Here is a 13,326-nt window from a genome sequence, read left to right on the forward strand (position 1 = left end):
TTATATATATATATATATATATATATGTTTCTGATTCAGAGTTCATTTCGTTTAAAATAACTGGATAGACGTCTGAGATTAATTAAGTTCAGATTCGCGGAGACACGACATTAGCAGGCAATGATGGCAAGAAACGTTCCAGGCATCCGGGGAAGGATTTATAGCTACTTCTCGCGGGTCTTGTAAACGCGAATTAAGGCGCGTGCCACTGTCACTGTGGCCGATGCCTGTGACAGTCCGGCCGGCGACTGTCTTCGTTAGTAATTGACATCACGATCCGGCGTGCCGGTTCGTCACAGACGCGCACACATATCGGGATCGGCTGTAAGAAGGCTGCAAAAAGAACCGCGTCGGTTTCCTTCCCGACTTGTCGTGCGACGCGTGCCTAAGGCGCCATTTTGCACGTCGCTAATTGCTATCGGCGATACCACACGTCGCTCGCTTTCCAAGAAAAACCGTACGAGAGAAGTAACGACCAGATGTCAGAATGAGCGTCGCCGAATTCTTTCCGCGTGATCTTGTTGAGCCGGATGCTCCGCGAATTCCATTCATATTGCGAATCAGAATAAAAATATAAATTGATAAAAAGACATAATTCATTAAATCGATCGCATGTTTGAAATAATTAAGATCGTAAGATAAAAAAGGAAAAAAAAAACAGAGGAAGAGATACGCGAAATAAATTTGACAAGTAAATAACTGAAGAAATCTATGAATCATCAATCAAATTTTTTGACATAATTTTTCTCTGATTTTAACATTAATTTGTTCCTTCCGTAGCTGTTCGCGTTCGCGGTCCGAAACGTTTTCGCCACAATTTCTTCTTCGTCCGATCTTCTTATTGCGTGCTTAATGAGATGGATCGGGACTTCCCATCGCATTAGAACGGTATTCGTCATTAACATGACGCGTAAGACGGTCAAAGGTACGCACGCTAAACTGGCACGAGCGGCTGCAAGCACGTAAACTCTTGCGTGAACATAAGCGCGTTCATAGACGTCGGTATCGAGGGGCCAGAGAAAGATATTCGGTAATTAAAAAAAAAACGTCAACTTTTTCCGTTGCCGTAAAACATATTTCATCTTTAAAATATAGTGATGACATTTATTCGCGTTGTAAAAAAAGATATTATTTTAGAAAATAATGTAAATTTTCCAGTTAATGCTCCTGAATATTTCACTCATAGATTAGCGAATAATACGGAATTAATTTAAATGCTGCGACTATGATTAAATTTGAAATTTTATATTAATTTAGTATGTAATCAATAAATATTGATTATGATAGAAATTGTATAAACGCGTCACACATATAGCATATATTCACGGTAAAATATATAGGTATATTTAATAATCAATCTTTAATAATCGAAAATTACTTATCTGATCTCGTATTTTTTCACAAAGTTTGACCCATGGTAATAATTTATATACATAATCGAAAAAGGATAATTTAATTATTCCCGTGAGAATAAATTTTAAAGTATCAAGGAAAGAGCATACATGATAAATCATGTACATAATAAATAAAAATTGGGACACAGATCCAAACACTTCCTTGTTAGCGAATGCAGATTGCATGGCCAGCCTTGCATGGCGCTTATCTGCAAGGACATTTGTACGGTCGGTCGATTTTCAGGCGTATCTTAACGGCGAGCGGAGGATCGGTATCCGCTATAACACGAGAGCGTACGTGCGGGGTGTCTAGCTGAAAAATTGCAAGGCGGACGTTGACCACGTGCGCTCAATGGGTTCGTGCACTTTAAAGTGCCGGTAGATCGCACCCGGTATCGTTGCGCATTCGTGCGGTCCGTTGGGTCCGCGCGTATCGGAATATCAGGGATGCACGTTACGTAGTAATGTCGGAAACGGATAATTCCGTAGATTAGAGCGCGTTTAAATGTGGGGCTTATGTGCCCTTTAAACCGCGGCATCCTCGTAACACGTCCGGTGCAGCGCGATTAATTATCGTCGAGATGAGAAGCTTCGTCATAAAAAGAGAAAACATTTCGTGCGCTAAATTGAAACTTAAAGTTTACGGGAAAAGTAAATCAAATTGATTTTTAAGTGTAAATTATTTCAAAATTTTTTACATTTTTTATATAGAAAAAAAAATTGATTACGTCTAACATTTATCTCTTATCAATTTTATTGTAATAAAATAATTATATTAAGAAATTTCGTAATTAAATAAAATGATTTTTGGATACGTATTTTAACTTATGTATTCTGATTGTAAGAAAGATGCTTTTAATTTGATAACGAGATACCTGATGTCTCGATAATATCTAATATCATAGCGTGGTCGAAATATAAGACACGCCTATGAATTTATGCCAATTCTCTTTGCAGCATTAAATACGTTCGGTGGATGTAATATCGCGATTAGATATCGGTAAAAGTGAGAGGAATGCTGCGATAATTGGAAAGATTACACCGCGAACATCCAATGCGTTATGCATTTTAGTAGCGTGGCCGAGACCTTAGCTTAGCGACGAATTATCGGCTATTTGTTCTAATATCCGTTGCACGACTTTTAGATAATTTAAATAGTTCGGTATCTAAGTTTCTCTTTCTCTCTCGAGAACTTGAAAATTTTGTTCCTCGGTAATTTAAGCTTTAGCAACTTGAACGCTCAAGAACGTAAGAACTTGAGGCTAAAAAAATCTTGAAAATTTAGAGAAAAAAGCGGATGTTTTTAAAATTTTTTAAAGTCGGAAGTTTATGATAGCTTAAGAATGTAATAATTTCACAGCTTAAAAATTTAAAAATAACGAAGTTTTTAAACTTGAAACATAAATATTTGGAAATTGAGACTTTATATAAAATACACACACACAAGTGAAAGAATAATTTCTTCACTGGTGTGTATGTGTATTTTATATAAAATCTCAATTTCCAAATATTTATGTTTCAAGTTTAAAAACTCCGTTATTTTTATCGTATATAAAAAAAAAAATTGTAATCGTTAATAGCTTTCGAATTTACTGAGGTTAGACGTGACTGATAACCGAGGCAATCTGGTAACAAAAATGTCGAGATGAAAACGATATATTGCTCGTAAATGTTGTACTCATGATAAACAGCGTGTTGTCGAGGATTGATTATTCCTGGCGTATGCCGAGCTGTTTCGTGGAGATTTACCGACAGTAAAGGGGATCGACCTAAAAAATCTCGTTCACAATGGAGCCTCACATATCGGACGTGATATATTGGTACAGAAGAATTAGATAAGAATGTTCGTTGACAGCGTATTTAACGATCCGCTTCTTCTACACGGAATCATGTCGACTTCCTGGACCACTGCCACACTGATCCACATCGATATCAATCTTCCTAGATCCTCCTCGCCAACAGCATTCCCACCATAATTTTCTTGATAAATTAATAGAATTCGAAATATTCATATTCATTTATAGTAATAAAAATTTCCAGAAAATTCAAGTTTGTAAATATAAAAATATATTGCCAGGTATTTTTTTGAGCGTTTAAAATATAATTTTATGCGCATACAAATCACCAACATCGCTTCCTGTTATAGATTACCTATTTTATCTGTATGGTAACGGTGCATGCATTCTTACACGTTTTATATACAAGAGTCCTTAAATGGACAAGCATTGTTTGCTAGCGACTCATGTAGTATCGGTTAATGGTGCAATGCAATATCGCGAATAGAGATAATTGAGGTATTAATAATTATATAAGTTATAGCAAATACACATATGTAAAAATTAAATGTAGAAAGACATCGAATCTAAAAATCAATATTTAAAAAAATTTTTTTAATGCTCTCGAAAAATAATAAATTATAAAATCTTGAAAAATAAGTTTTTAATTGCCTAAATATAAATATGTAAAACGTAAATCCAAAAATTAAAAGATCTAAAAATCGGAGAATTCAGAGATTTAATAATTTAAAAATTTAACAAAATTTAGAAATAAAGGGAATTTAATGAAGGATTTAATGAAGGACCAAATGAATCGTATAATTCGAAAGATACGCATCTAGCGTGCCATTCTGTGGATCGCGGCCTTTTAAGCGACAGGTGCAAACATTTGGGGAGCAGCGCAAAAAAGGAAGCCGGTAATTGTGAGCCCTGGGTAGAAAAACCAGTTTGCTAAAAACAACCCGGGCCTGATCGAGTCTCGTTGCGGGGCTACCGAACAACCAACGGGTGTCGGTGTAGTAACGTGCGTGTAAGCAGCTCGTGAGAAGCGCGGCTTTTGAAAATCTGCTTTAAAATGCCTTTTAAAACTTCCATCCCATCAAGATTATGTGACTGTCCAGAAAAAAAAACTTTTAAATTTGAAACATTTTGATTTCCATTGAGAAATAAAACAATTATTCCACGGTATAAATTACGTTATTAAAAAAAAAGAGATGGATTTTATTACACACACATATTATTTATACGTTTCTCCGATATAATATTATAGTAAAATATAAATTAACGAATAATAAAATTATAACGTAATAATAAAATTATACGTAATAATAAAATTATTCCATATTGAAAATCTGCTCTTTAGTACGATGTACATACGCGTTTAACGTAATAAACGCATGCGACCTATCTACCACGTTGAAAAGGTATCAGAGAGAATCGCAATACTTAAACTTATGCAGGAAATACTTTTTATGAATGAACTTTCTCACTACTTATCGAGGAGGGAAGAATACAGTTAAATGCCAAAACCGAAGCCGGAGTGGGATTCGTGAAAACAAATTGCTATTTATTCTCTCGCTGCGTAATATATTCGTACTATTATCAAATTACAAGGCAAGTATCGTTTTAAGAATGCATTTTATCTTCTTGCATAATCCGAGCGTTGGAAACTTAAAACCTGAAGAATTTTGAATTTTTCGAAATTTAGATCTGGCAAATTAGAACTTTAGAATTTTTAAAATTTTATATTTTCTAAATTAAAAAAAAGCATTGCAACTTTAAATTTTTAAAGTCTTAAAATGTGAAAAAAATTGATTAAGATTTTAAAAGTTCGACTGGCCATGCGAGAGCTTGGAAATTTGGAAATTCTCAAGCTTAAAAACTTTATGGCTTTAAAGTTTTAAGACATATATAAAGCTTGAAATTTGTAGAACTTGAATAGGAAATTTTTCAAAGGTCAAAAGACAAGATCAATTTATCATTGCGCAAGTTTTCACTGTTTACGTTCGAGTTTAGCAACGGTGATTCCTCGAAAAAGGAGAACAATACCTCATCCTACATGCTATAAGGCGACCTCGCTGGAATTTCAACGAGCATTATAACCGCGACAGGTGAAGCCACGTTCTGTTCGTGCAGTTGCGGTCGTAGTCGCCTAGATTCGAATTTAAAAACGATCGTTATTCAATTCAAATATACTAACGGGTCAGCTCGCAGGACTTCCGCCTCGGCTCAACGTTCGTTACTGTATTCTAGAGGAATAGGGTTAGGAAAGGTCAAGTCAGGTAAATCTGAAACCGATCATCCGCGGAAGAAGATTCTAAGTTAAATGTCATTTTTATCGGACAAAATATGTATGAAAAGTACGTGTCCTCAAAGTTTCTAGTATATATTAAAAAGTATAAGATATTACATATATTGTATAAATATTGCATAAATATCAACAGATATTTCAATATGAGATACATCTCATATTTAAATATTTTATATATATTATACAAATTGACACAAAAAAAAATTATTACTATCGCTTATTATCATTAAATTTAGTAATATTTATAAATCGACGATTTAATCTAAATAAATTTAATAAATTAGATTTAAAAGAATTTAATAAATTAAATTTATTTAGATTAAATAGTCGATTTTTGCTGGTTATAGAAAGATATGTCAAAGATTCAAAGTCGATTTACGATAATATTAGAATATCGCCTTCGCAATTCACGAGTCACTCGTTATTTCGCGAACGTATGATGGACGTGAGCCTTAAGGGCTGCGAAGCCCTACGGGGGCCTCCGTTGAAAGAAGATATATTTAGACCGGGCCTTTGAAAAATCCTGCTTCGGAACCTGCGTCGCGAGGATTCGTCTCGAGAGAGCACGCAGGATCTCTTTTGCAGACCGCAAAAATAAAATGGCTTTCGAAAAGGATACAGATTTGCACAAGATACCGTTGCACCGATGCATTATTTATTGCCCTCGCCACGAGAGTGAGTGCATGCAAAGGAACATAATTTAGCTAAGTGAATCAATCTGTCAAATCAACTTGCTATTGTCCGTGAAAATGTGACGAAAAAATGAAAATCTTTATAATCTCAAGTATTGTAAGATTACTTTACAATAAATTCTTTAACAAGAAACTCTAATAATATTTTTATACTTTTAAATTAATTTTTATCCGAGTGAGAAAAATTTTAAAAGTCTAAAAAATAATTTCTTTAAAATTTGTTCCTCACATTATATTATATTAAAAAATATTTAAATATTTAGATGATTTTATTATCTGATGGAATGTTTTATTCTTTAATAAAATAAAATCATATAATAGATATTTTTCAAAGAAATTATTTTATTATAAATATTCAATATATATTTATTAAGATTTCATTTGAGTCACTAGACGTAAATGATAAATTGATCATTATAGAAACTTACCTCGCACCTGGAAGTATCAAGTATTTCGACTTCCGTCGTAACATTGTCGATAGTAACACTGTGTCGGTAGAGGAAATCTGCAACAAATAACAATTTCGAACATGATATTCTCTTTAATCAAATTACTATCGTTGAAAGCAACAAGACTCGCGAAATAAATCGAAAACAGCGACAATCTCTCTTAATCGGCGTTATTTATAGACGGTACTTCGATCTCCTCTGGAAAAGTTTGAGCGATATTTTCCCAAGAATAGAAAACGCGGCTAATGCGCGAAAGTGCCGCAGCAGTTAATACAACGACAATTCTAATTAGTTACGCTGACAAATCGCTATGTCATTACTATCACTGACAATGACATGTGGCTTTTGCGATCAAAAAAATTCGTGCTTTGAGACTGTCAACTGTCACGCAATTTTGGATTGTTTTACGTTCGACTTATTTACATATATAATTTGGTTATATATATATATATATATATTTGTTATCTTGTGTATTTTTTTTTATTTTAAATGCTTAGATGATTTGAACAGATAATTGAGTTTTCAAATTTGTACATATTTTTTTCTAGAACTTTATTCTTTAAATATTTAGATTTCTAGAGGAAGAGAAAGAAATTTTTCGCAATGTATTTGTCGCTTCTTATATTTCTAAAATTTTTCGATTCTTAGCTCACGCCTTTGATAGGACGAGCGAAAAAGGGAAAGCTCGTACTCGAAGCTGATTAGAACGCTCGAGGAGCACGTGCACCAAGAGGAAGAAGAAGAAGAAGAAGAAGAAAAAGAAGGATAGAAGACGCGGAAGCACGTTGAACACAGTAGCCCTAACAGGGTAAACGTAATAAATAAACGATAAATAAACTCATAAACACCTCGTAGTGTTGGCAGCGAAGAGATGGAGAAGCGCAGAAACAAGCAAATAAGGATGCTCGTTATATTAGCGATCGTTACGCTCGAGAAAGTTTTATTGCCGGACAATGTTGATGGAGAAACGATTTGACCAAGCGTTGCGACAGAAAATTCATTGCATCCTTTCGTGAAAGAAACATCGACGCGTGCGAAAAAAAAGGCTTGCAGGACCGTGAGATATAATTTGAACTTTTGAGTATGAAACGCGCGAAGATTTCTTTCCACGCTTGTAGAAAGAAATCGGGCGATCTAAGAGATAATCTATAAAATGGAATTTAACGAATGGATATTTTGATAATAAAGCCTAGATGCAAGAATCTAGAAATCTAATAATAAATACAAATTTGCATATCGGATCATATATAAAGTTATATCTTTGATGAGAAATCATTGATAAGAGTGCAAAATTTAATCTCTAAAAAATTTAAAGTGCAAAAAGATACGAAAACTGACAAAAAAACAAAAAAAAAAGGGAAAAGATTGTGACACACTTTCGTCGAATATGTGTGTAACTGGAGATATAACTGTCATCGATCGCGCGGATTTGACTTTTACTAGAGATCCATCTCCGCTACGTGATCTATCATCGATCTATCGGGATGCACGATGCAATCTTCTCCGCGCGCGGACAAAACGTTCCCATCCATGCGCGCGAGTGGATCGACAATGCAACGAGATTCGCTTTCTAAAATCATTGCCTAGAATTATTCCACGCAAGAAGAGATTTGCATTGTTAATCGAGATCGAAATAATAACAAGCGCGCGCGCGCCGTATCGTGGCGAGAGATGAAAAGGACCGATTATTTCAGAGTCCCGTAAAACAACGATGGTTTGTGCTCGTACAAATGCCTTGTAATCGAAATTGCCGAGGAAGATCATCCTCGATCTTCCTTCGAGAGATCAAATTTAAGTCGTGCGATGGAAGCCAGTAATAAGTGGTACTTCGAAAGTACTCGTCATCGTTGAATGTTTGAATTTATAGGTCTTCGATTTTTCCGCCTACATACATATTTAGATATCTTTAAATTGTTATAATTTAAAATCTTTATTTTCAAAATTTCTTGTTTCTTGCAGCTGTGCGTAGAGATGCAAAAAAGACCGTCTCTTTTTAATAGAAAAAAAACAGTTGAAAAAAATGTCTCTTTTCATTGAAAATTTGTTTTTTCTTTTTATTTTTTTAAACATAATATTATTTTTCTTTATATTTTTTTATCAACATAATAAAAAAACTAAAGTTCTTATATTTTTCATTTATTTTATTTCAAAAGTAATTTTAATGGATTAATGAGACTTTTGCGGCAAATTACATCAAACTCGACATGATTCGGATAACTTTCAATTAGATGCATAACAAAAATTTGTATTATGCATCTAATTGAAAATTATCCGAATTATGTCGTGTTTGATATCATTTTAACCGCAAAAATCTCATTAATGCATTAGAATTGTTTTCAAAAAGATAAAATAAAAGTATTAATTTTTATAAGATGCTTACATTCGTGAAATAGCCAATTGGAATGCCAGCTACATTTAAAATAATACTTTTGCGGCAAATTACATCAAACTCGATATGATTCGGATAATTTTCAATTAGATGCATAACAAAAATTTGTATTAATTAAAAATAGTAATTACATAACTATATAGCCAATTGGAATGTGAGCTACATTTAAAATAATAATGGCTAACTCAAATCTATCATCTAAAAAGTTAAAAATAATGAAAAATCAATTTGCAGTAATCAAATTATAAAAATATTAAATATCTGGAAAAAAACGAAATTTTGAAAAAAGACAAGGCTTGTTCTTTGTTTTTTTTGTATTTACATCTCCAGTTGTGGATTGTTCTCAAATTTGCAAGAACAAACTGATTTTATAATGAATTAAAATATATTGATACTTTATTTTATCGTCGGAGCTCTAATCCGTTAGGAATTTAGAATAGAATTTTTTATGCATTAATATATCCACACACACGCGATTGGAATGATAAAAATAGGCCAATTTTTATTAAACGGTAGAGAATTTTTTTTCATAGTCATGTCTGTCACATCACCTACGCGGTCTAGCCAAAGGAAATCAATGGCCCCGCTTTCACCGTTTGAGGGCGTTTTCTTCGGAAAAGTAATTCTCCAACGACCGGGAACGAAAGTGTACGCGATAATCCGCGCACGAGTCGCACGAAGTGTCGACGCATTTTCGATTCGTTTCACACGAGATGCACCGAGAGAGAAACAAAATGTGCCATTGCATGCGATCGCATACCGTGTATACAGTCTCAATCCCAAGCCAATTTCTTCAAAATTTTTAAATTACAAAAATTCATAGATTCGTTGTTTTTTTTTCTAAATTTTCCAAAATTTCGAGATTTATTTACATTGCAAAATTAAAATCCTAAAACTTCACGCCAATTCTGTAAAGTGTATTTCAAGAAATTTAAGAAAGATATATAAAAAGAGATTTTTTTTTAATATCTATTATGATTAAGGCACTTGTTGCAATACTCGTTCATGGCCCCTGACACTTCACGAGGTTTATTTTATACGAAGCAGTTTGTATAATATCTTCAGATGCTGTCATGTCTGCGTCATAATTTTTTATCCGTCGTCATTCTTATCATTTTTTATCAATTCTCGATTAACGGCGATCGGATCATGGCGCCCACAGCGTCATCTTTGAGGATCGATTAAGCGATTATCCCCCTTCTTGAAGGGGGACACGCGAGATTATCCGCTTCCTGGTTATGTTCAACAGTGATTATCCATCATTTTCCCAGGAAATTAATTAATACCGATGTTAGGAGAGAGCACTCGCGCCGGCACTCATCCACTTTCGTTCGGCATTATCGATCGCGGTTGAATCGATCAAGATCAAGATTGATTCTGACTGCCAGTTATACACAAGAGATATTCGATAAATCGATGATTGCGCTATTGTATCGAAAAGCTTTCGGTATATTACGTTAATGTAGTTGTGAGGAAAGTAAAGAGAAACTTCCCGTGCAAAGTGATTTATACATTTCAATCCAAAAAATTTTGTATTTTTCAAATTACTCGAAATTGCATATATTTATCCTAATTTAATTCAGATTATCAAAAATTATCAATAATTGAATTTTATTTAAAAGAGAGAGATAAATAAACCCCAAATATTCGTTTAAAATATCAAAAGTCTAAAAATTTAACTCGATGATTTTTCCTTCAAACAATTTTAATTTCATAATATTTTCTAATCAAATAAATTCACATATTTCACGTAATTATATTTGCTTGCAGTATTCCTCGATTATCGTTACGATAATATATCTACGACTAGCACGATAAAATGACGTGGTACTCGAATAACAGACATCGGGGATGCACAACCGGCGCAGCCTTAGGTGTTACAAAAATACTAGTGGCCGGCGGTTCAGGGTTAAAGGGACAATACTTCACGGTGAATTTTTCCAAGCGGCTCGGATATCCGCGAAACTCGCCGTAGCTTATACGTCCGCGGGCGTGCACGGCAATTATTACGGCGAAGTAGCCTGCATGAGTTATGGGAGAGATCTGCATTCTGCGGACCCTCCCCATAGGCTCTATTTCATATCGAGTGTTTAAATCTCCGCCCTCCATGGTTCCAGCGCTGTTTGTTGCATCTCTCTCTCTCTCTCTCTCTCTCTCTCTCTCCTTCTAAACCCCGCTGTTGTCCTCTACCCTCCCTCACCCCTTTATAGAGCTCGTGTATTTCTGTGACCGCTAGAATGCCCTCGGGAACGCTTGCGAGGCGCCATGATTAAGATTTTTCACGGATACCCTTGAATTAGAGTCCGGTTTTAAGCGCGAGAATATTTCACGGCGGATTTTTCCATCGCCATGCGCTGGAGCACGCGAGGAGAACTGATCAAGATTTAGATTCGCGTTTTGTACTCTGGGGTGAGCATTTCGCGCGCGAATCGGTGCCGCCCCTTGAGAGATAAGCCGATAGCACAAGCGAGAAAGGAACTTGGATAGGTCATTTGTTCTGAATAGCGATGCCTCGAAATTAGCAACAAATGGATGTAATTACTCACGCTTAATATTGGCAATTATTCTAAAAAAGAAACAAAAGGAAAAGAGATAAACACTTACCACTGGTCGAGCTGTACTCGCCGATGTATCGCCTCGTCAAGTACCGCACAACCACGGCTGCAACAAAGAAAAAAAAAACAAGATGAAAATTAGAAACTTGCACCTTGCTTTTTCATCACTTTATTTCGCTCACAAAGTTTAAGCTCCTTAAAACAAGCGGGTTTTTCAATTTTGACTTTCTCATAGAGGAAGATATTTCAAAATTTGCAAAAGTTACAGCGTGTACAGACATTTCTCAAAAAATACAAAATTTTATTAAAAATTAATCCTTTCACCGATTTTCACCAAATTCAATACCAACCATCCTTTAATAATACTTTATTTATGTAAAAAAGTTTAATCTGATATCTCAAAATTTGCGAAAGTTAGAGCGTATACAGATATTTCTCAAAAAATTCAAAATTTTATATAAAATGAACCTTTTCACCGATTTTCACCAAATTCAATACCAATCACTCTTTAATGATATTATATTTATTTTAAAAAATTTAGCTCGATATCTCAAAAATTGCAGAAATTGTACAATGTACATTCCGTATATACATACATAGACATTTTTTTTAAATATGATTTTTCAACGTTTTGGAATATTCTAAACACATTGGCATAGAAAATAGGAAAAAAATTTTGTCACGAAAACAAATCATAATATTTTTGTTTCCTTTATGAGGAAGCAAAAATATTATGATTAGTTTCAGAAACGATCTCTACGAATAATCGAGTAGCGAGCCCGGGAACGTACATCGAATCATAATTATGAGTAACGACATTAAAGGGTGTATTTATTTTTAGACTCGTCTCTGACAAACGCATCTTCGCGCGCAGGTGTTGAAACGCTATTAACTCATCTTCAACATCGGTTAATAAAGAAACCATAAATATATCGGAACGGGTTCTCTCGAAGGCTGCCGATAAATTTCTTGCTTTATAAATTTTGCACGCGAAACATGGTCTAGGATTCAGCATGTCGACGACGTTTCTCGCATCGTTGTCGTCATCGTCGTCGTCGTCGTTCGATCCTCGCAAGACTTATTGAGTACATATATTCGTGCCGTTCCGTACTGGTAGATACACCGTTTATAAATCTGTCGTCGAGTTTAGCTCGGCGACGACGACGACGACAACGACGACGACGATCGGGAGGGAAGGAGGGGAAAATATCACGAAGAGAGGAGAGGAAAGATAGAGACACGAACAGAAACGGAATGTAGAACTTCATTCGTAAACTATTTGCTGAGATGAGAGATAGACTACATATCTTCGAAATATTTCCGCGCAGCTGAACGATATTTCAGTGCTCTTCAACACGCAATCGCGAAGAGTCAAAATGAAATTTGATCCATCCGGAAAAAGAATCTTATTTTTAATTCATTAAAAACATTGTATATATATATCACATGCTTTATTTAGAAAAAAAAAAATATCTATATATTACAAAGATTAAATATAATATTAAAGCATAAAAAAAAATTTATTAAATTCTTGAAAAAAATTTCACACGCTTCTTTCATTGTACCTTGCACGTAAATTTTTACGTGCAAGGTACAATGAAAGAAGCGTGTGAAATTTAATAAATTTAATAATCTTTTCCTGCAATGACAACTCAACTCGCACGCTATCGTAATTAGCTGTATTTTTAATTAATTATGCAGTTAGAAATACGAATCTTCTGACGGGTTAAATTTTCAACGGTCCATGCAAAGACATCGTGA

General features: G+C 34.5%; 1 protein-coding gene across 3 annotated transcripts in view; it reads right to left on the minus strand.

Moving 5' to 3' along the window:
- The window catches only part of LOC115234183 (ras-related and estrogen-regulated growth inhibitor-like), a 39,918-nt gene that overhangs the window by 17,410 nt on the left and 9,182 nt on the right, over positions 1-13,326 (minus strand). For all 3 annotated transcript variants that reach the window (XM_029804987.1, XM_029804986.1, XM_029804985.1), the window contains exons 3-4: positions 11,615-11,671; positions 6,601-6,677 (exon numbers count right to left, since the gene is read on the minus strand). In XM_029804987.1, coding sequence (XP_029660847.1) covers positions 6,601-6,677; positions 11,615-11,671 — 134 coding nt within the window. The remainder of the gene's footprint in view (positions 1-6,600; positions 6,678-11,614; positions 11,672-13,326) is intronic.

The sequence above is a fragment of the Formica exsecta genome, unplaced genomic scaffold (assembly GCF_003651465.1).
Source record: "Formica exsecta isolate Colony F162 unplaced genomic scaffold, ASM365146v1 scaffold196, whole genome shotgun sequence".
Classification (NCBI taxonomy): Eukaryota; Metazoa; Arthropoda; class Insecta; order Hymenoptera; family Formicidae; genus Formica; species Formica exsecta.